General features: G+C 34.1%; 3 protein-coding genes across 3 annotated transcripts; 2 read left to right on the forward strand and 1 right to left on the reverse strand.

Moving 5' to 3' along the window:
* Positions 1-3,951: 3,951 nt before the first annotated feature.
* LOC116026894 lies at positions 3,952-4,815 on the reverse strand. Its single transcript, XM_031268320.1, has one exon. It carries the CDS (start codon positions 4,813-4,815, stop codon positions 3,952-3,954), a length of 864 nt encoding a protein of 287 aa, XP_031124180.1.
* A 10,123-nt stretch (positions 4,816-14,938) lies between these two features.
* Positions 14,939-15,582, forward strand: LOC116028049 (probable E3 ubiquitin-protein ligase RHA1A). Its single transcript, XM_031269842.1, has one exon. It carries the CDS (start codon positions 14,986-14,988, stop codon positions 15,463-15,465), a length of 480 nt encoding a protein of 159 aa, XP_031125702.1. The 5' UTR covers positions 14,939-14,985; the 3' UTR covers positions 15,466-15,582.
* Positions 15,583-16,684: 1,102 nt separating this feature from the next.
* On the forward strand, positions 16,685-17,328 carry LOC116028050 (probable E3 ubiquitin-protein ligase RHA1A). Its single transcript, XM_031269843.1, has one exon. It carries the CDS (start codon positions 16,732-16,734, stop codon positions 17,209-17,211), a length of 480 nt encoding a protein of 159 aa, XP_031125703.1. The 5' UTR covers positions 16,685-16,731; the 3' UTR covers positions 17,212-17,328.
* The last annotated feature ends 5,765 nt before the right edge of the window (positions 17,329-23,093 follow it).

The following is a 23,093-nucleotide window of genomic DNA, read 5'->3' on the forward strand; positions in this document are numbered from 1 at the left end:
AAAAAAAAAAAAAAAAAAAAAAAAAAAAAAAAAAAAAAAAAAAAAAAAAAAAAACCAATGAAATGTTAATAAAACATACGGAGTATATAGTTTGATATGATGTCACATCTCTGATAAATAAAAGACTAACTCAGAAGTCAGAATCAAAACTCATATTTTTAGTTTCCCAATTCTGTCAGTGATATGTATTTAATTTTTCAATTATTTACATTGTATATTTATCTCTTAATTATGATTACATTAATTTTACAGTAATTTATAAATTATATTATTAAAAATTATTTTAAAATATCAACTCATCTCCATCTAAGCACGTGATGAAATGTCCACCTAAGCAGATTACATGATGAAATGAATGGTAACCTGCTATCAAGTAAAATTTCATGCATTTGGTGTATTCAGCGACCTAATTAATTGCATTTTCAAGTTACGTTCAATAAACAATTTGGACCTTATTCCAAAAAATAATAATATGTTAGAAACGAATTAACTAAGGGGTGGAATTAATTATGTGTTTTAGTATATTACTTTTATAATACATATATGTTTATATGCGACTTAACATGAAATTTGGTATGTCTACCTAAATGCAAATTTATGAATTTTTGTTGGAGTCCATCACGATCATAGCAGTTATTTGATGACGAATAAGAAATTTCTGAACATGTCCCTCAGAAACAAAAGTCAATGTTGTCATCTCCTCTTAAACTAGTCAAGTAGTCATTCATATTGGTAAAAACAGCACAACAATAATGTAGTGGTGTTTCCTCTTGAGAATGACAGCAATGGGGCACTTGTCCCCAACTATTGTGTCTTTTCTCTAATAAAAAAAAACAAAAAAAAAAACTCTTACTAATTTGTCTTTTTTTTTTTAATTAGACCACGAGATGTTCTAAACGGACTCTAATTGTATGAGATACTTTTTAAAAAGTCGTACCATACTTTGACTAATTTCAGTCAGCATTGGGCTGGTCCATTTAAGAGACAAAGTGTTGATCAGATTAATTTTTTCATTTCGAATTTCTGACCTTTCTTAAAGGATAAGAGTGCACGACCACTCACGCCAACTAAATTGGTTTCTCTTACGAAGTATTTAACCAATGATAAAAACTATTTACAATTTGAATGAATAAATGCGCTCATTAGATAACATCATATTGTTTTTTTTTTTTTTTTAAAAAGAAAAACGTAACATCATCATATTAGGTCTTATTTGGTCTTTATTTGCCCTTTTTTAAAATTAAATCCTCTTCAGGAACTTTGTGTGTGCTTATTGCCAACAACCTTAGCTTTGAAGGTCATTTGGCCTAAATTTTTATATGACGTTGCTTGTTCTTGTTGTTTTCTTCCCACGTACCCAAAAAAAATCCATTTACAAATACTTTGTATTCATTTCCTAAATTTTGTGCAATTTTTCATCTTTTAAAAAATTCTTATTGTATGGTTTGCTGATGATACATATATAATTTTATTAATGTACAATTTGTATATATTCAATCTTGTGTATGCAGTACCATTTCTAGAAAAATTACTCCCAAATAGGATCAAACTAAGGGTGCGTTTGGTTCGCACATGGGAATCGAAATCGGAATGGGTATCAAATACTTGGTAATGATAATGGGTTTTGGTGAAAGTATTTAACATGTTTGGTAATTGGGTGGAATGGGAATGATTATTAATAGTGAGGAAGAAAGGAGGAAGGGAGATGAAACCCTTATGTAATAAGGGTATGGGTTTTGTCATTAATGGGGTATTCCAAACCCATAGTAGCATTCACAAAACCTAACAACCAAACACAAACAATCACTTTCATACTCATTCCTTATGCCTAAACCCACCAACCAAACACACCCTAATACTCAATTGGATATTAGTCATATCTTGTTGTATACATAAACCAACATATATAGTACACAAAATAAAATAAGTGTGAAATTATTCTAAACGTGATTTTTAGAATAATGCATGAAATCAGGGCAGAGTTACAGTGGGGGCATTCACTCACCCCACCCCACCCATATATAGCCATTGTAAATATTTATGTATATAGAGTACATATTTTAGATATAACTATATAAAAACAGATAAATGTAAATAATAGATTAGTTGGACTAGTTGGTAGATGTGTGTTTGATACTAGAAAAAGTCAGTGATTCAAATCCCTTATTGTTTCAATACAATTTCTTTATGGCTTTTTTAATATATATATATATATATATATATATATATATATATATATATATATATATATATAACTTTTTTATATTAATAATGAGAATGAGATGTGTAATTTATAATGTATTTTCTATTTGAATTATTTTATTAAATTAATTATGTTTCATATTTTGTTATGAATATTTTTATAAAGTTTTGATGTGTTTTATTTTTCGCATATATCCAATAATATTTATAATTCTATTTCTTAAGTATTTCATTTTTTTTTTCAAACTATCTCTTTTATTTTAATGTTTTACCTCAACTAAACAAAATTTCTAGATAGACACGATCAAATATATAGAAATTGTACATTAATAAAATCATTTAAGGATATCAAATATTGCATGCATGGTCACATTATTTGTATACATGCTTAAATTTAAGTTGCATTAAATTCAAAGATTACATGCATGGGTAATCACTATATCAGTGTGAATAATAGTACTAGATATTTTGACATGAAAATATCCATGCATAATCAAGTAAATATGGAGAAGAAATCAAATAAATAGCTTGACCACTACGTGAATTGTGGGGTCATATGGCTAATATTGGTAATCAATAAACTCTTGAGAAATAACTGTCAATTTATTGTGAGAGTCAGCTATGATGTGTCTATTAAATCATAGATTAAATTTATTTATGATTGGTAATCAATAAAAGTACTGCATGAGCAAAATATGTTAAAATCTTTAATTTCTTTCAAAATATCAATGTGTTATTTATTTGAAGATATTGTATATATGGCATGCATGTACATACCTAATGAAGATATTGTACCTAATGAATATGATTTGCATATATAATTATATATTATTGTCACATGATTAAAGGCTTTAAATGCAATTCGTTGGTAGCATGGAAGAGTTATCATTCTTGAATATTCTGGTTAAGAAGATGGTTTTTAAGTAAACATCGACTTCACGATTCGACCTGAGAGTTTTTTAAGAAGTAGAGTGTTGATCATGCAGGCTAGTTGAAGTGCCATTTGATCCTCACCTGAAATGAGATTGACTTTCACATGATGTTAAAAATCTGAGCCTTGCAAATAGATATTGCTTAAGTGGTATGATAATAGCGTTGATTTAAATTACATTTTATAAATAAGTAGGGACTATGTGTTCTATGAAATTTGTATTGATTTGCATTATATCAATGCTATATATGAGTTATGAATTTTTTTCAAGTGAAGGGAAAGTGATGAAGTTGAAACAACTTTAAATTTTAAAGCTATTATATGTTGAACTCACCTTGTTTTTATTTATGTGGATAAATTAGTCTTAACAAATGCTAGTTTATTTGAATATATTATTTGCATTTGAAATTAATTTCTTCCAAGAATATTATGCAAAACTTGTGACTTTGTTCAACTTGAAGTAGCATGCAAACAACATTATTTTTGTGGTTTACTGCCAATGAGCATTTTTTTTTTGAAAGCAAAGCAAACTCATATATTAATGCAAAAAAGCCGAAATAGAGTCGGGGGGAATAGTATCCCAGTACAAAGAGTATGCGTTCGAAAAGGCCATAGATGCAAGAGTGTGAGTAATAACATTTGCTGATTCTAGGAATCAAAGAAACAGAGCAATTGATAAACGTTGATAACGACCTTCTGCAGGAATCAATTGCAAAACCAGCGTAGGAAAGGTAGGTGATCCCATCCGCATACAGTGCACCGCATAGCTGAGCACAATCGGTGTGGACCTGAACCTCCAATACGCCTTTCTGCCTAAGCTATACGAGCGCTGCTTTGCAAGCCTCCGCCTCCGCCATGAAGGGCGAGAAGCAGACCGGAAGTCGCCCTGCACACGCCGCGATGAATTGGCCTCCTGTCTCTAAAAGCACTACTGCAAACGTGGACTCCTGTGTAGTTGGTCGATGCCCAGCATCGAAGAAACATCGACGCAAACCTGTTGGTGATTGTACGCCGCCGACCGTAGCAGAAGAGGACCCAGCTGCCATTGCAGGTATCGGCTGATTGAGAGCTCCATGATGGACCCCCCTCCAAGCGTGCAGCACAGCGACCGCCTGAGTTACCAAACTTCTCGGACGTGGGAGGCAGTTTTCCCATACAGCAGAGTTCCTGCCGCTCCATATGGAATAGAGAACTGCTACACCAAAGGCAAGATTTTCCTCAGTCAAACTCAATAACAAATTCATGAACCACATAACAAAAGAGCCGTCCAACACATTAAAAACCGGTAAATTTGTCTCCTGCCACACAATGCTTGAGAATTCACATAATACTAATGCATGCATAACATTTTCATGGCTAAGACCACACATAGGACATAATGGATCCACTTCCACTCTTTTCAAAAGCAAATTTGTGGTCACAGGAAGGGTATCACTTAGAGCTCTCCACATAAAAGTTCTCCATTTTGGGGGTACTTTGATCTTCCATAGGTAATTCCATTTGTCAAATCCGCCTGAGGGACCAACAAAATCCCCCAGGATGGACCTGTATCCATCTTTTACAGAGTAGCAACCCTTCGGATCCCCGTACCAAAACCAGGTGTCCTCGTATTCAGGAGATATTGGAATGCTAGAGATACGTTCCACATCCTCCGGGCAGAAAATATCTGACAAAATAGACATATCCCAGCTATTAGACTGACCATCAATTAAACTAGAGACCATGGAACATTCAACTGAACAGGCATGGGGGTCTGAACCATAGGGCTTGGGTCATCAGGTAGCCAGGGATGCCCCCAGATCAGAGTAGTCCTACCATTCCCTATCCTTCGTCTCACCCCACTACACACCAGTCCATGGGCTGCCATAATACTCCTCCAACAGAAACTTGGGCAACTTCCCAATGAAGCATCAATAAAAGAAGTTTTCGGAAAGTACCTTGCCTTATAAACCCTTGCAACCAAAGATTGTGGCCTAGTCAAGAATCTCCAAGCCTGCTTCCCTAACATTGCTAGGTTAAAAACACGAAGATCCTTAAAGCCCAGACCCCCGAATTTCTTGGGTGCACATAACCGATCCCAGGCTTTCCAATGTATTTTTCTATCGTTCCCAGAACCCCACCAGAAACTGTTCATAGTCCTTTCAATTGATTTACAAACAGAATCTGGTAGCAGAAAGACACTCATTGAGAAAGTGGGCATAGCTTGGGCCACACTTTTCAACAAGACTTCTTTCCCAGCCTGAGACAGCAGCTTCTTGTTCCATGAACAAATCCTCTGTTTGATTTTGTCTTCAATATATGAGAAAGTTGCCCTTCTGTTCCTTCCTACAAACGCAGGTAATCCCAGATACTTGCCGAAATTTGGGGCCAATGAGCATTTATTATTATTTAAAATCTTAATTGAGTCATCTTGAAGATCTAGGATTCCTGTATCAAGGGAAACTTTAGTGGTTTGAGGTAACCAATTTGGTTGAAATATATTCCACTATTGAGTGTGTATTAATTAACCAAGTGCAAAATTGCTATAAAATTTCACAAAGTAAGTTTGCATAGCTCAATCTATTGAGGAGCCAATGTTGGGCACCAAAGACCAATTTGGGTAGGAGGTTGAGTACTTTTGAGAAACGTATGGGTAAATGTTGATTTGTGGGGTAATTAACTCCTTATATTTCTTTCCAATAAATCTCTCTATTTATAGTACTAAGAATAATGATAAAAGACAAAGTTTCAGAATAAAGTATTTATTAAAGAGTACATAAGTTTTGATCGAGATGATCAACTTTACAGAAAATACTATTTATGAGGTTAGTCATTGAATTATTCATAGAATGACATAAATTCTAAGAGGTGATGAATACGTGGTGGATCCCACTGTTGTGGTCAAATGAAACCATTGAAAGAATCACAAAGTAGTACACTAATTTTTCATTCCTATAATGTGTGTACTAGTGAGGTTGAGCTACAACTCTTAATGAATTTATAATCCTATGTGACGGGGGGTCCTATTGAGATGGACCTAATGAATTGACTGTTTAATAATTGAGAGGGTCAGCACAAAATGCTCTTAATGATTTCATACCCTAATTTAGGTAGTCTATATATTGAGAAAGACTTAATGAGATCACCATCTTAAGTGAAAAGGGATTAGCCATGATAATGCTAAATACGAATACCAAGTAAAACAAGAAAATACGATCTCTTATTGCCTCAAGAATCCAAACCCGGTTACAAGTCAAGTAAGGGTTCAAAGGGCTCGGCAGGTCGGCAGTGGGCTTCCCTACTGTCCGAGCACTCTCTAAGTCTTAGTCTAGAAACGGCCAAAAGATCCCCCCTCTCCTCATAAATGCGCTATTTATAAGGGAGAAAAGTGCGGTTGCCGGACCTCCGGCATGACGGCAACGTGGCGCGCATGCGCCCGCCTTACTCTACGCCCAAGCGGGAAGGAGTACGTGGCAGCCATTGGCCCGCGCCGCGTCGTGGTCCCCTCGAGAATACTGTTCGGCCCGTGACAGCCGATCTTACAGCAACCTCCCGACCAATCGACCACTCGACCGCACATCCTCTGACCGGGTCCGAAGCGTATCCGACCGGTCCTGGAGTATATTCACTATCAGCCACCTTTTATAAAAGATAATGCACTATATTTCTAGAGCACTCATGAGCAACCCGAAGTTAACTTGGGCTAAATATATATGTAATTTATTCAAAACTTACACAAGATCTAAGGTGTGATGCGTGTCACTTTGATTTAAACCTTGATAAGTGCAAAAGATGCTACACTTATAAGGTCATTCTAGAATCATATTGCACACAATCGCTAGCTTTTATGATTGATTTGGGGCTCAATTGCATTAAAATGCTTGTTATTGCCATTAAACCACATTCCACACTCGGTTAATCATTTTGTAGGTCAAACAATGTGCAAAAAGGTGGAAAATGGCATGGATTTCAGAGATAGATTCACGAGCCGAGATTGGAGCAAAGAACAAGGAACGGACGCGCCTTGGACGCGCGTCTGCCCAGGCATCCAAATTCCAACTCTCTGAAGTTTGGAAAGTCTGTTGTGGACACGGGTCAGACGCCCGCGTCCGAATTTCGCCTCTCTGAAGTTTGGATCGACTCTGCTGTGGACGTGAGGCGGACGCGGCTCGGACGCCCGCGTCCAAATTTCACCCCTCAGAAGTTTTGGCACTCTGCTGCGGACGCCTGGTGGACGAGGCTTGGACGCCCGCGTCCGATTCTCACGTCTCTGAAGATGTTGAAGTCTGACAGCATAAGTCACGTTGGACGCGCCTCGGACGCGCGTCCAGTCGTGCGTCCATCGCGAATTATTTGGCGGTTTGGCGCGGTTTAAATAGAGAATGAAGCCATTTTGCACGGGATCCCAACTCATTTCCATCTTAGTCCAGTTTAGAAAAATCTTCTCTCTAGAATTAGGTCAAAATTCTCTCCACTTTCACACTTCAATTCCAATCAAATTTCAATTCCATTAGCTAGAGTTAGAGGAGATCTTCACTTCAACTTTGGATTGCTCAAGCTTGTCTCAAGAATCCTACTACAACTCAAGTACATTTCCAATTCTAGCTTTATAATTCCATTTTTAGCTTTTGATTTGATTGTTGATTAAGATCTTGAATTGTTGTTTTGATTTTGATTTGTACTTTGATTTTGATTCTAGTTTCCTTTCAATTGTTCAATTGCAATGTTGATTTCCATTCTAAGCATGATTAGCTAAGCTTCTTGTGGATTTGGATCAATTGACATTGCATGTTACCTCTTGAATGCTAAATGTCTTGAATTAGGGTTGAATAATGCTTAATGGATGCTTGATTGTGATTTGGGGTGTTTGTTTAGACTCTAGGCCAACTTGGCCGGTTGCCTTAGAGAATTAGGGTTAGAACCACTCACCTACGAGAGTAGGGAGTGTGTTAGACCTCACCAATCACATTTCCCTCTCACCTTTGAAAAAAGGGAGAGTGGAAGACAAGAATGCACACAATGTGTTTGCTAAAATGCCTCTTTGAGCCTAGGAGTTATGAGAATAGCACTATGGTGTAGGAGAGAGTCCTTTAACCATGAGAGTGGCTTAGGTAATTGTGACTTGGTCTCATCCTTGTCCAACGAGTGTTTTCACACCTTAATCCTATAGGAAATCAAGAAAGAACGTGCTTGCTAGATTGGTCCGAATCCTCTTCCCAATTCATTGTTTCTAAACCTTTACCTTCGTTTTTGATACTTTTTAGCATGACATACACACCTATCTTTTTAGGATTAGCTTTCGAAAACTAGGCGCTCTTGTGACTAATCCCTTGCTTACCGACTCCCTCCTTGCCTTTCCATGGAGAACAATACTCGGGAACTTCTTCCCGTTTTAACCCTTACATCTTTCCATCCACCACGAAAACTACATTCATCAAACCTCTAGTCTAAGGGTTCAAGATTCGTTGACTCACTAGATCGGAGGATACCATGTGTCATTACGCGCCAGTTCAAGATTCATTCACTAGCACTTAACTACTTAAGTGTTAAACATTTTTACTTCTCAGAGTGGAAATTGTCATTCCCTTGCATTTGTGTGGAATTTTTGAGAAAATGCAAGTAAAAAAGAGGTTATTTTGTGGTTCTCAAAATTCTTGGATAGTTTGTCAAGATCTATTATTCACCACAAGGTGATGAATGCCTAAGATATGTTAAATAATATGTGGCATTAATTCTTTTACTTATACTATTTAAGCAGTGTTATTCATGGAGTTTTGGCAATCAAATAGAGATTGTCTAATATATTCCTTGTCTTTTTATTACTCTGAGAATGTTGTGTATGTTCCAATCCCTACTTCGAGCGCACGAAGACGGGAATTGTTGTGCTAATCTTTGAGGGCGACGCTGTTTATGTGAGCCTACACTAGTAGCGGCGAACTCGCTTCTATAACAGTGGTTATACCACAACACAACATTTCTTATTTTCCTATTATCAGCCTATTTTCTCCAACAATATACATACATACATATATACACACAGACACACACATGTGTGTGTGTTAGTCTATTAAAGCAACTCCTAATAACTAACCCAAATATATTGAATCATTAACATTTTTCAAATATATTAATTATAAAGATTAAAAAAACTTATTAGTTATTTTGATTGACCACCGATCAATTATGAGTTATGTATGAGTAAATAAATTTGAATCTACGTAGCAACCTAATCCAAGTCTTGAAACTCAATTGGCCATTTGGTCAACCCCATGGCCTGATGTGGCTGAAGCCCGGGTTATTTGCCCATTTTCTATAAAGCCTAAAAATAATAATTCTTACAAACTTTAAGGAACAATTGTTATACCATAAACTGAGTTTCATCTTGTATTGTAGATTCTGGTGTAAAAATTATATGTGTTTGAGTAACATATTATGTGTGTTTAATATATTTTTAAGCACATAATTTATTAATAGTAAACACATAATAGGTTAATTGTAAATACATAATAATTTGAAAGTCATTTTGTCCTAGATTTCATAATGCAAGTAAACCTTGTTTGATGGTATAGTTAAAACCGTATGGAACTCCGATCTATAGACACATTACTGACCTACTACAGTGGCCCTGTTTGATAAATGGCTGTTAGTTGATTGGGTTGGCTGTTTGGATTAGAAGGTATGATTTGTTGATAACATTAGCTGATTGTAGAAAGTTGTTTGATAGATTAGCTGTTAGCTGATAGCTGTTTGGTATAATTTCTTTTCTCAAAAAGCTAATTTAAAAGGATGCTTTGAGTAGCTTTTTGAATTTTAGCATTTTGGAGTTACAAAAAGCTTATTAACCAAACAACTAATAGTGGTCAAATAAGCAAAAATTGATTGATAGGCTGATTATTTACCAAACAGGGCCAGTATGTAATTCTGTAAAGGCTGTTAATCCCTATCTATCATTGTCGAGCATTTCAATTAAAGTCTAGTTTTAATTTAAAAATAATATCTAGATGTTATACATATAGGAGCATTTCAATTAAAGTCTAGTTTTAATAAATAGCATCTAAATGTTATATAAAAGAGCATATTTACGTAATAACAATGCTTTTGTAATAAAAAAAAAAATCCCATTCATATATCTAGATTGATCAAAGGCTAGAAAAATAATAAAATGTCAATTTTATAAATATTACAAATTTTAAAACGCTGGTCTCATATGATCCTTCACACACACACACAATTACATAGAGGAAGGTTAAGTTGAGAATATGTTTCGAGGTAAAAGGTAAGGAGAAAAAAGACATGTTAGTTTTATAGCATCATTGAAAGTTTTGGAGGTCCTACATTCTCAATCCATTAATTAGCATCATTAAAATCTATAAGCAGTTATTCCTTACAATTTTTTTTTGAGTAACGAGAAAAATCTGCAGTTACTATTCAAGAGTGTGCAATGGTAAACCCTCCTTCTGACCCGATGTTGCTATTTTGGCACCACGTACAATTAATGGAATCCATTAACTCCATTTAACAGCTATATAGAAACTATAAATTTAAAGGGGTAGGTAAAATAGTGAAAATCCACATTCATAAAAAATGGCATCTACCACCTATGTGGTACTTAGGAATAATTATTCCATATAATTTGCTTTTACCTTTTCTTTTTCGTAGATAAGGGAAAGAGCCCATGTCCCAAAAGAATATTCTTTTCAGAAAAAACAAGCAGATCTAATGCAAATGTTTAAGGTAGTTGATAAATTTGTAAAGGTAGATTTTACTATTTCTCAATAGTTATGCAAAACTAGATGCATTGAACTTAATAATACTGTTCTACTATATCTTGCTTGATCTTCACCATCGCATTATTTGAGTGTATATATATGTGTGTGTCTATATATATATATATATAAAGAATGTGGATTCTAATTATCATTTTAATTAGATTTTTCGTTTAAACATAGCACTTTATTAAATTTAGTATTAGAGTCCAATAATTAATGTGAACTATCAATTTAAATTTTTAGTTGAGACAGAATGCATCATTTAATTTCATATTAAAGGCAGATCTATGCAAACTATTAATTTAATGTTTTAATTGAGACATAATACATTACTCAGTTAGCATTAAAGTCATATCCATGTGAACTATAAATTTAGACTGAAGCACCTCAGCTCATTTAATTGTTTGGTTAGTTGGAGAAAATCTGACTTGTCAATTTATATTAAATGAGAGTGTTGGATCACATGAATAATGTGTAGGAACTTTCTGAATGCGCATACAAAGGAATATTGGATAGACTTTTTTTTCCCCTTATATTATGTTCATTGGCCTTTTGTGTCTGATCTAAATTATTGATGGGCTGGGTGCAGTTTATAGAAATTGGATGAAATTTTGAGTGTATTAATAGACTAATTCATAGTAAGTTTAGCCACATATATGACCATTGCCCATCCAAATGATACTTCAATTCTTTCATTTTACCACTTCTAGCTATGCTGAGAGGTTGGCATTTTTACAGGCACATCACATTCCCTTGTACTAAATGTTTGTGTGTTTATTAATTAGAGAAATTCTTCGTATCTTTTCTGAAAAACTGGAAAAAAATGAAAAAGGAAAATAAGAAATGTACATACTTATACATTTCTCCAATTTTTTTTTTTTAAATAAGGAATGAAAATGATTGTGATATGTACAATTATTTATGAAAAGTCAGGCATTTGGTTTGAACATGGGAATTAGAATTGGAACCATAATAAAATATTTAGTAATATAAATAAGTTTTAGTATAAATTGGTTGTCTAGTACTCTAAATTGAAATGGAGTAAAAAAAGATGTAAAAGGTAATATGGTAGATTTTGTTACGAAAATAATATTTCTAGAAGATAACAAGCATAAAAATACGAAAGGATTTTATGGAAAAAAATATAAGCTTGAGTCGTGTACTAAAATTGTCATTTTATGCTATTTTTCCAACAATCCTACACATGAATGAAAATTGATTTTTGGGGTTGTTTTGAAATTAGAAACAACTGTATCCAACGGTCGATCCCTACATAGGATATGTAGGTGTTACCCTTTGAGCCTTCCCTCGTGAAGATGTATTTACTCTACTAGTTGTACGGTAGAACGCGATGTCTTTGAACCGACTGCCGTTTGTGTAGACGATGACATATCTCACACAGGAACCTCCCAACCTTGTTATGTTCTCATGTTTGTGCCCATTTTGGTCGTGGGTCACCATTCCTGGTTCTGCAAGAGTTTCTAAAGAATTGAGCCCAGTTCAATTCTCCTTTGAATCGACCCTCACTTCTCTCTCACATAGGTAATTCTTTTCCGAGTATCCTGCATACTCTCACATGTCAACTGACATTCGAATCATTAAAGCATCAATGTGCTAACCTCGTGCGGGAGCCACTATTTTAACGAGGAGTAGTAGGGAGTCCGAGACTCCCACAGTGACACGCTATGTTCCATAATTTAGTTGTCTCATTGAACCTAGGTGCCAACTAGGTTGGGTATAATTAATCTACTATAGAACTTATACCAAGGGCTTTAGACCCATTCCTCGTGTCAACTTCTCGGTCAACTCTCTACTTAACTCTTTGATTAACAGATTTGATATGCTGTCTTTTGACTTTACGTAGTCAACCGAGACATAGGGTTACTGGTTGTAGCATAGATGGTAGCGTCATGCAATGAAATTATAGTGTAGGAAGTTGTGGATTTGCTTTGTTGTGTATATGGCCGGGATCTTAGTTGTAGTATGAACTCTTGATATTGCAAACGCTTGTTGATATTTTGCAGTGGTAATTAGTATGAATGAGCTGAGTGTAGTAATTGATTTTGTGCGTGAGCGTGTGTGTTTTTTTTAATTGTTTTTAATTTTTTTTATTGAATCGATACTAACTTTGGAGTTAAATTGTTTATCACTTTGTGCATAAACCTTTTTGAAACAATGGCTACATCCTATATACCAAGTGCTTTTGTTGTTAAGGTTGATACTGAGTTTGCCTTTAATCTAAGCAGGTTGAGTCTAGAAGACAAAAATTATTTTAAAAAAAATACATACAATAATTTTTAATACCAAAATCACCTAAATCATTCCCAATAGTGCAAAAGCGTAATTAAAATTTTAAGTCCTTGTTCTAAATAATCAAAAGAAGATTAATTAAATGAAAAAAAAAAAGGAAAAAAGAAAAACTTACCATAGATTTTTTTTTTTTAATGTAAGAACATGATTTTTAAGATTTCTTATTTGTAATATTTGATGCGCTCAACTTTGAATGTTATGTATATAATTTGGCTAATAATTGACCAAAGTTCATGTTACATTTTATATTGTATTTTTTTTTAATACACTCTAACATATTAATAGTATATGATTAACAATTATGCTAACTTCGATTGGGATTGAGTTCGAACCTAAGATATTTCTTATAAAATTCAATGAGTAAATTAAAAGAATAATAAATACTTAACGGAATATTCTGTTACTAAAGTTTACACTGACGGAGTTGCAAGAGTATTTAGAAAAAACAAATGATATAATAGAGGATAAAATAAGAAATTAAAATAAAAAAATTACTAAAATCAAAATAATCTGAACCATTCATTTCATAAAACAATTACGCCTAACATTGTTTAGTTCCGGTTAAGAACCTAACTTTATTAGCTCTTATTAGATTTGTAGATTTTAGATTCATACATACATACATACATACATACATACATACATACAGATATATATATATATATATATATATATATATATATATATATATATATATATATATATATATATATAATTATGTTCAAATGCGGTAATAGGTGTTTTGCATCTAGGTTAAATTTAAAGTCCATTGATTTTGCCTAAATAAACGTCCAGGATCAACAATGAAAAAAAAAAAAAAACGTGACGCCAGTTTGGTCTCTTTACATCTAGGTTAAATTTAAGGTGTGTGGTTTTCCTTCTTAAGCTGCATGATTTTTGTGCTTAAGGTACGTAGTTTTGAGTTTAAGGTGCGTTAGTTGTTGAAACTTAACTGCGTCGGTCAAAACTTTAGGTGCGTAGTTTGTGTGCTTAAGGTGCGTCAGCTGTTCGAAACTTTAGGTGTGTGGTTTTACCTTCTTTAGGTGCGTACGTGATTTTTCATTTTAAGGTGTTTTGTTTGTATACTAAAGATGTGTATTTTGTGTATTTAAAGTGCGTCATTTAATGTTTAAGGTTAAATGCGTTATTTCTACACATAAGATGTGTACTTTGTGTGTTAACCGCACAACTGCATGAGAACTTGTCTTGGCATGAGAACCCTTCCCTATATATATATATATATATATCCATTCCATTTCTTAAGAAATAACTTTTCTATTCTCTAAAAATACATAATTTGAACTAAGCAAGCATGCTGTAAATGTAATAACCAAACGCCGCAAGCAAGAATAACGGGAGTATTTACTTGTGCATCAGGTAAAATATATTACCTTAACAATAACATGATTAGCAATATAATTATTAATCAAGCCTAATAATTATTGTGCTCCGTACTATATGGAGCCTGCGAGTCTGCGACTGTGACATTAGATTCAAATAATTAAGTTATTGTATTTTCAGAGGAAAAAAAAAAAAAAAACACGCCAAAAAGATAAAAAGAGAAAGGAATCTTATTTTCGTCCTGTACCATGATTTGTCGAACGAAGAAGTGTCAGTCTGTCGCGTCCCTTCACTGTCATTTCCATTTTTCCAATGCCCTTTTCGGTCTTTTCACTTCTCCATCACCGCTATATGATCCATCCCCCATGCTCAGAGCGCAACATTACACATTTACACTACACTCAAACACGACAATTCATTTTTTTTTTTCTTGAAAAAATATTTGGTCGGAAAATGGGTTTTCCGGTTGGGTATACGGATCTTTTTCTGCCGGAGCTGCTGGTGCAGGTGCTCATGGTTATGGATTTGGTGAGAAATTTGATTGCCATGTTTTTCGGCATTCTGGGTCTGGACAATTTCTTGGAACCGGAAATGTCGTCGACACCGGAGGAATCCAAGTCGGAGCTCCAATCATTATCCGCCGCCCTTATCCGGGAGGTCTTGCCGGTGGTGAAGTTCTCGGAGGTGGCGGAGCGGGCGGAGAGCTGCGCGGTGTGCTTGTTGGAGTTCGACGGCAACGATGAGATCCGACGGCTGAGGAATTGCCGGCACATATTCCACCGGAGCTGCCTGGACCGCTGGATGGACCACGATCAGAAGACGTGCCCGCTGTGCCGGACGCCGTTCATACCGAGGGATATGCAGGAGCGGTTCAACGAGAGACTGTGGTTGGCTTACGGCGGCGAGAACTCGCAGATTGTTGCCGGTGTTTAGTGGCCGCAACTCTTTTTCGTCTCGTTTAACTTATTTTTAATTTAAGCTTTTTTTTTTGAGAAGTTAGTATGCAGAATGTAGGAAGTATATATTATTGCCTGGAAAAAAGAATGAAAAGAACAGNTATATATATATATATATATATATATATATATATATATATATATATATATATATATATATATAATTATGTTCAAATGCGGTAATAGGTGTTTTGCATCTAGGTTAAATTTAAAGTCCATTGATTTTGCCTAAATAAACGTCCAGGATCAACAATGAAAAAAAAAAAAAAACGTGACGCCAGTTTGGTCTCTTTACATCTAGGTTAAATTTAAGGTGTGTGGTTTTCCTTCTTAAGCTGCATGATTTTTGTGCTTAAGGTACGTAGTTTTGAGTTTAAGGTGCGTTAGTTGTTGAAACTTAACTGCGTCGGTCAAAACTTTAGGTGCGTAGTTTGTGTGCTTAAGGTGCGTCAGCTGTTCGAAACTTTAGGTGTGTGGTTTTACCTTCTTTAGGTGCGTACGTGATTTTTCATTTTAAGGTGTTTTGTTTGTATACTAAAGATGTGTATTTTGTGTATTTAAAGTGCGTCATTTAATGTTTAAGGTTAAATGCGTTATTTCTACACATAAGATGTGTACTTTGTGTGTTAACCGCACAACTGCATGAGAACTTGTCTTGGCATGAGAACCCTTCCCTATATATATATATATATATATCCATTCCATTTCTTAAGAAATAACTTTTCTATTCTCTAAAAATACATAATTTGAACTAAGCAAGCATGCTGTAAATGTAATAACCAAACGCCGCAAGCAAGAATAACGGGAGTATTTACTTGTGCATCAGGTAAAATATATTACCTTAACAATAACATGATTAGCAATATAATTATTAATCAAGCCTAATAATTATTGTGCTCCGTACTATATGGAGCCTGCGAGTCTGCGACTGTGACATTAGATTCAAATAATTAAGTTATTGTATTTTCAGAGGAAAAAAAAAAAAAAAACACGCCAAAAAGATAAAAAGAGAAAGGAATCTTATTTTCGTCCTGTACCATGATTTGTCGAACGAAGAAGTGTCAGTCTGTCGCGTCCCTTCACTGTCATTTCCATTTTTCCAATGCCCTTTTCGGTCTTTTCACTTCTCCATCACCGCTATATGATCCATCCCCCATGCTCAGAGCGCAACATTACACATTTACACTACACTCAAACACGACAATTCATTTTTTTTTTTCTTGAAAAAATATTTGGTCGGAAAATGGGTTTTCCGGTTGGGTATACGGATCTTTTTCTGCCGGAGCTGCTGGTGCAGGTGCTCATGGTTATGGATTTGGTGAGAAATTTGATTGCCATGTTTTTCGGCATTCTGGGTCTGGACAATTTCTTGGAACCGGAAATGTCGTCGACACCGGAGGAATCCAAGTCGGAGCTCCAATCATTATCCGCCGCCCTTATCCGGGAGGTCTTGCCGGTGGTGAAGTTCTCGGAGGTGGCGGAGCGGGCGGAGAGCTGCGCGGTGTGCTTGTTGGAGTTCGACGGCAACGATGAGATCCGACGGCTGAGGAATTGCCGGCACATATTCCACCGGAGCTGCCTGGACCGCTGGATGGACCACGATCAGAAGACGTGCCCGCTGTGCCGGACGCCGTTCATACCGAGGGATATGCAGGAGCGGTTCAACGAGAGACTGTGGTTGGCTTACGGCGGCGAGAACTCGCAGATTGTTGCCGGTGTTTAGTGGCCGCAACTCTTTTTCGTCTCGTTTAACTTATTTTTAATTTAAGCTTTTTTTTTTGAGAAGTTAGTATGCAGAATGTAGGAAGTATATATTATTGCCTGGAAAAAAGAATGAAAAGAACAGTGAAAAGGAAAAGGATATATAATTTGTACTTTTATATTCCATCTTACATGTTTATTATTTAAAGATCGGATATGTCGCTTTTGTGAAAGCAAACAACCAAACAATATTAATTCAAATCCGATTCAAGTACATTTAAAAGGAACTAAGGAGGTAAATTACACCATTCCTTATGATCAACAATACCTAAATAAGTCCGTAAGGACAGCCCAGGTGGTAAAAGTGCTCTACCTACAGCCGAGAAGTTGGATACAATACCTAAATAATAATAATAATAATTATAATAATTATTATTATAACCCAATGGGGTGGCTCAAGTGGCAAACGAGCTCTGGGGGATAGATTTACCAAAATAATAATAATATGTGTGTGTATTAGATTAAATAATAACTCTCGCTCAGATAAACATTGCGAACTCATCTTGGCTGATGATTTGATATAAAGCCAATGAATGTAGGAAAAAAAATTGTGGCCACCTTTTTATAAATATCTTAAACTTTAAATTACGCCGGCCAACACTACAAAGTGCACTGATCAACATTAATTATAAAATGCAATGATCAATAAATGAAAGTTGTACTTTTAGTGGTAGATTAGTGAGTGTCATCCTCTAGGAATGACTATATAGGATTTGAGTAGCAAGTGATTAAACACGAAATCATCAAGTGTTTGAAAGCTAATCAAGATAATATATTTGTTTGCATGGAGACAAATTTAAAACAAGTAATTGATAGGGTAATAGAGAATGATAAGAAGAGGATTTAAATCAAATAGTAATGCACAAATGCTTCTTTAATGTTCTAAGGTTCTAGACTAAACAATGTTCAATAATGAAAGTGAGGGAGTAATTAAAATCACTCCCAATGCCACTCTCGTGCGCAATGGACTATCACCAAAGTTCTAATCTCATTCTCATAACAATTAGACTAGGTGAGGCACTTGATCAAGCACCTTGTGTGCATAATCCCTTCCAACTCCCCTTTCTCAAGAGCAAGTTAAAAATGTGAAAGGTTTGGCCATGGTGATAAATCCATATTCTGCAAAATAATTTGCACGATCCTATTTACTTATTTAGCACATATTTAGGTCCAGAGTTAATTCCATTTTTGGTCCTAGATTTATAGGTGGCATTCCACTTTTAGTCCTTTTTTTTCAAAACATCCACTTTTGGTCCTAGTATTATTGTGGCATGATCATTTTTGGTCCTCCATCAACAAAACAGTTTAAATTTCGCCTAAAACAAGAGCATTTCAGTCTTCAATTTTGATTTTGTTTCAAAAAATAAACATAAAAAATATAGCGAGTCAACCTACTTTGTATAAAAAGGATCAAAATGCCATTGTATTTAACGGCATTTCAATTATTTTCTTGACAAAGGACCAAAAATGGTCATGCCACAATAATACTAGGACCAAAAGTGGATATTTTTTTTAAAAAGGACTAAAAGTGGAATACCACCTATAAATCTAGGACTAAAAATGAAATTAACTCTTTAGGTCCATTATTTTGTACATATTCCTAGGGTGTGTTTGATTGATGGGTTTTTGTATAAGATATGTGTATCAAAGTGATTGCTATTGGTTGGTTGACATGTCTTTAGAATACTACTATGGGTTTAGAATACCCATTAATTGAAAAACTTATACCCTTATTAAATAAGGACTTCATTTCACTTTCTCCTTTCTTCCTTAACTATTTATAATCGTTCACATTCCACCTTACTACTAAACATGCAAAATACTTTTACCCAAAACTCATTACCTTTACCAAGTATTTGATATCTATTCCGATTCTGATTCCCATGTGCATTCCAATAGCACCACTATTATATTTTCTTTTAAAATTATTAAAAGCAATACTTTCACGAAGATTTGAACCACTAAATTCCAAGTCAATCTAGGGTTCACATTATGGTTCTGCCAAGCTAGCTCGTTCGCATCTAGTCCTTTCTCTTATCTTCTTTTCCATTTTTTATTCACTTTTTATTTTTTAATGATTTTCGATCTAAGACCGGCAATGATTGGGAATACAACAGTTTTGAGGAAAATGCCGTACACATAATTTTGAGCCAGCTTCGTTGTGTCTCATCATTGTTAGGCCTATGCTTCCATCCCATCTAAATTATTTATTGAGTTTAAATTTAAATATTTATAATGTTGAATATATATATATATATAAAATCAAATGAGAACCACTCCCCAGGTGAAAACTTATCGACAAATCCAAATCATTGACCTGCAAGATCTTATAGATGACAAATCAAATAAAAAATGAGCGAGGTCATTTTCATAAATATTACAAATTTTGAAAATGAGCAAGGTCATTTTCATAAGTATTACAAAGTTTTGTTTATTTTTAACTGTTAGATTTACTAGATCAATGGTTTGAATTTGTCAACATCCCACAGGTCCTCTGTTCTCACCTAGGGCATGGTTCTCACTTGATTAAGAATTTACCTTAATATGTAATTAGTTGGCCACTTTTACAAATTTTATATACAAAGATCATTCTTATGTTGGATTAGTTATTAGAGATAGTAAACTTTTATTGGAGTCTTTAATAAGTTGCAACCCACATCTTAGCTAGCCAAGGTAGAGGTGGCTCGAACTAGTTGTCTTGTTTGGTTTTATGTACTTCCGGAGAATATTATTTCAGTGATTGTTTAATATAGTTTCGCTTTTGCTTTTAATACATACACACACACATACATACACAATTGTATATTTTTTAAAAAAATGTACAAATAGGCCATTGAACTATTTGGGAGATAGCAATTAAGCCATTGAACCCGAACAAGCTCCAAATTCATCCATGAACCTGGAAACAAAAAAGCGCAATTAGCATTTTTAGTAGGTTAACAACAAGTTTGTGTTGATTGGGATGCCATGTATATTTTTTATTTTTTATTTTTTATTTTTTATTTTTTATTAGTATTATCCTACTAAGCATTTGGCCCTCAAACAAAAAATTTTTTTTAAAAAAAAAGCATTTAACCAACCCACTAACTAAAAAATAAATTTAACTACCAATCAAATAATGACACCACAAGAGAGGAAATTTGTGGGGGGAAATATAGAAGGAATTTGTAGCATTGCTCGTTAACCAAAATGTTAAGTAATAATTTATACGGAGTATGCTTTATTCTCAACATAAAAAAAAAAAAAGAAATATATTAATTCTATTTTGGAAAGTAGGTTTTTGCAATATTATTATGTTGAAATAATTGTTGATACTCTGTATAATAAAATCTAACACGTAGAAATGTATTGGGCCGACTTTCCTTGATTTAAAAAAATAAAAACAGAATACATTCAAATATTTAATAACAATTCTTAGTTTTTTTTTTTTTTGAGGGTCAAATGCTTAGTAGGATAATAATAATAATAATAATAATAATAATAACAATAATAATAACAATAACAATAACAAATACGCATGTCATTCCAATCAGTACAAACTTGTTGTTAACTTGCTAAAAATGTTAATTGCTCTTTTTTCCGGGTTCATGGATGAATTTGGAGCTTATTCGAATTCGGTAACTTAATTGTTATTCTCAAATAATTCAATGGCCTATTTGTACCTTTTCTCAATATCTTTTTTGCAGTTTTAATTTCGTCCCTTGTCCTAACATTGAATGGTAGGCTCTATCATAAATCCTAATTTAAAGAGTGTAATAGTAAGAACACAACTTTTTTATTTTTCTTTTGAGAGAATTATTTTTGTTTTTTTATTTATTTACATTTTTAGTGTTTTATTCTAACTTTTACCATCATGCTCCTTCTTAGTTATTTCATTGACCCTAATTTTAGGAGTACATATTATGGCAACTTTTTGCCTTCTTTCCCCTCATAGTCAATCATATTAAAACAAGATCCACTCTACAACTTAAACAATATAATTGACAGCATAACATCCTCTCTTAGAAAAGCAAAGGTAAAATAGAAATAGAAATAAAAATAAAAATAAAACCTTTATCTAAAAGAAAAAGAGTTTCATAATTTTATAATAAATTCATAAGAAGCTAAAAACATTACTAAAATCTTATACTAATAATAAATTGGGAAAGAGCAAAAAAAAAATGTAGTTTTTCTTTCGATTTAATTTTAATACTTATTTTTCTAGTATAATGGTAATTCATACCAACTGTCTGCTCCTTTCAAAAATACCAATTGTCTGCTTACTCTCTTGTTAGTCCTCTATATATGTTCAAAGAGTTTAATTATTATATATTTTTTTCATTTTACTATTTACTCCTTTTACATGTTAACTAAATATTAGTTTTACTGGATGATCAACTTATAAATTCTCTTTTTCTTTTCTTCTGACCAATTAATCTAACCATATAGTTAGAATATACAATGTGGAGCTGTTTATTAACTTTCTTGATTTAAACTTGTTAGCTATAAGCTGGTTTACCTCATTGTGGTCCTTTGTCGGTAAGAGTTATAAGGCAAGCTTCACTAAAAACACACATTCGAGTATCAGTTTCAGATTCTGTAAATCAAAGAATATTCAATATTAACATAATTATAGATTAAATATCTACAATTTAAAAGTGAATATATTGAATTAAAATTAAAAAAAAACTCATTGATAAATTAATTATTGATGAGGACATGGGGGACTTATGATGATGAGGACATGGGACCCTGTGGGCTCATTTTATTGGAAAAGTCTTGACCCAATAGAGGTGACAGAGAAGAATGGTGACCCAAGAAGTTGAAATCGCGTGTGAATGGAAGCAAAATATTAACAAAAGTTAACCAACAAAGTTCAAACCCACAACCTCAAGTATAACAACATAAGTTCTTAACCACTAGCCAAAGACTTTGTAGTCTAGTGGTATCCGGTGTCCCGGTTCACACTTCCACATGGATGATGAGAGTGGGTTCGAGCTTCAGTGGAGGCAACTGTTGACTCTTTGTGCTTCAGTATGTTGAGAAAGTAGCTATGAACATATACTACATTGTAACAGGGTCTGTCGTACATTTGTCAACAATCCGGAATGTATACCTCCCCTTAAAAATCATCCCTTCCCCTTAAAAATCATCCCTTAGATAACTTAATCCCCTGTCCTAAGGTATAGTACTAGTAGCTACGATATTTTTCTTAGTCCATTCCTTGAGCTATATCTTGTATTATTTATTTATTATTTGGACCGTCATTTTGGGCCAGTATCTCGATCGTTTGGGGTCTAGGCCCCGAGCAATAATATTATTATTTTTCTACCTCGTTCTGTATCTCTATACCCGATCTATGGTGGACTCAGTTCCTAAACCATCAAATACTTACAAATTTTATTAATTAATTTATTTTTAAATTTTGATTTTTTTTTCTTGTGATCTTAAGTATGCAAATAATACAAAAGTATTTTTCATGTTGAAATAATGGTTTAAGTACAGTGAGCAACACCTAGAGTTTTCGGCCAACTGTCACTTTCAGCAACATGTATGTGCATTAGATTGCACGTGGCATAGAAAAAGTGTAATTTAGCATATATGCACTGAATATCGAATATGAAGTATTAAGATTTACGATATTTCTTGGGTGTTATAATTCCAAGCATTACATGGCCATCCAGAGCAAAGGGTAGTGTGAACCTGGAAAGATGAGCTGCCTATGTTGTCTTGTTTGAAGACAGCCTTTGCATGAAAACAGTCAGATCATCCACCCTCAATTTACGCCTTTCAACCACATTTAACATGGACAATGTCTTTCTGTCCCCCTATGGCCCTATATATTATTATTATTGTTGTTGTCGT

The sequence above is a fragment of the Ipomoea triloba genome, chromosome 8 (genome assembly GCF_003576645.1).
Source record: "Ipomoea triloba cultivar NCNSP0323 chromosome 8, ASM357664v1".
Lineage (NCBI taxonomy): Eukaryota > Viridiplantae > Streptophyta > Magnoliopsida > Solanales > Convolvulaceae > Ipomoea > Ipomoea triloba.

Coding starts and splice junctions, on each gene's coding strand:
- LOC116028050 (XM_031269843.1), top strand. CDS start 16,732: ATGGGTTTTCCGGTTGGGTATACGGATCTTTTTCTGCCGGAGCTGCTG.
- LOC116026894 (XM_031268320.1), bottom strand. CDS start 4,815: ATGTCTATTTTGTCAGATATTTTCTGCCCGGAGGATGTGGAACGTATC.
- LOC116028049 (XM_031269842.1), top strand. CDS start 14,986: ATGGGTTTTCCGGTTGGGTATACGGATCTTTTTCTGCCGGAGCTGCTG.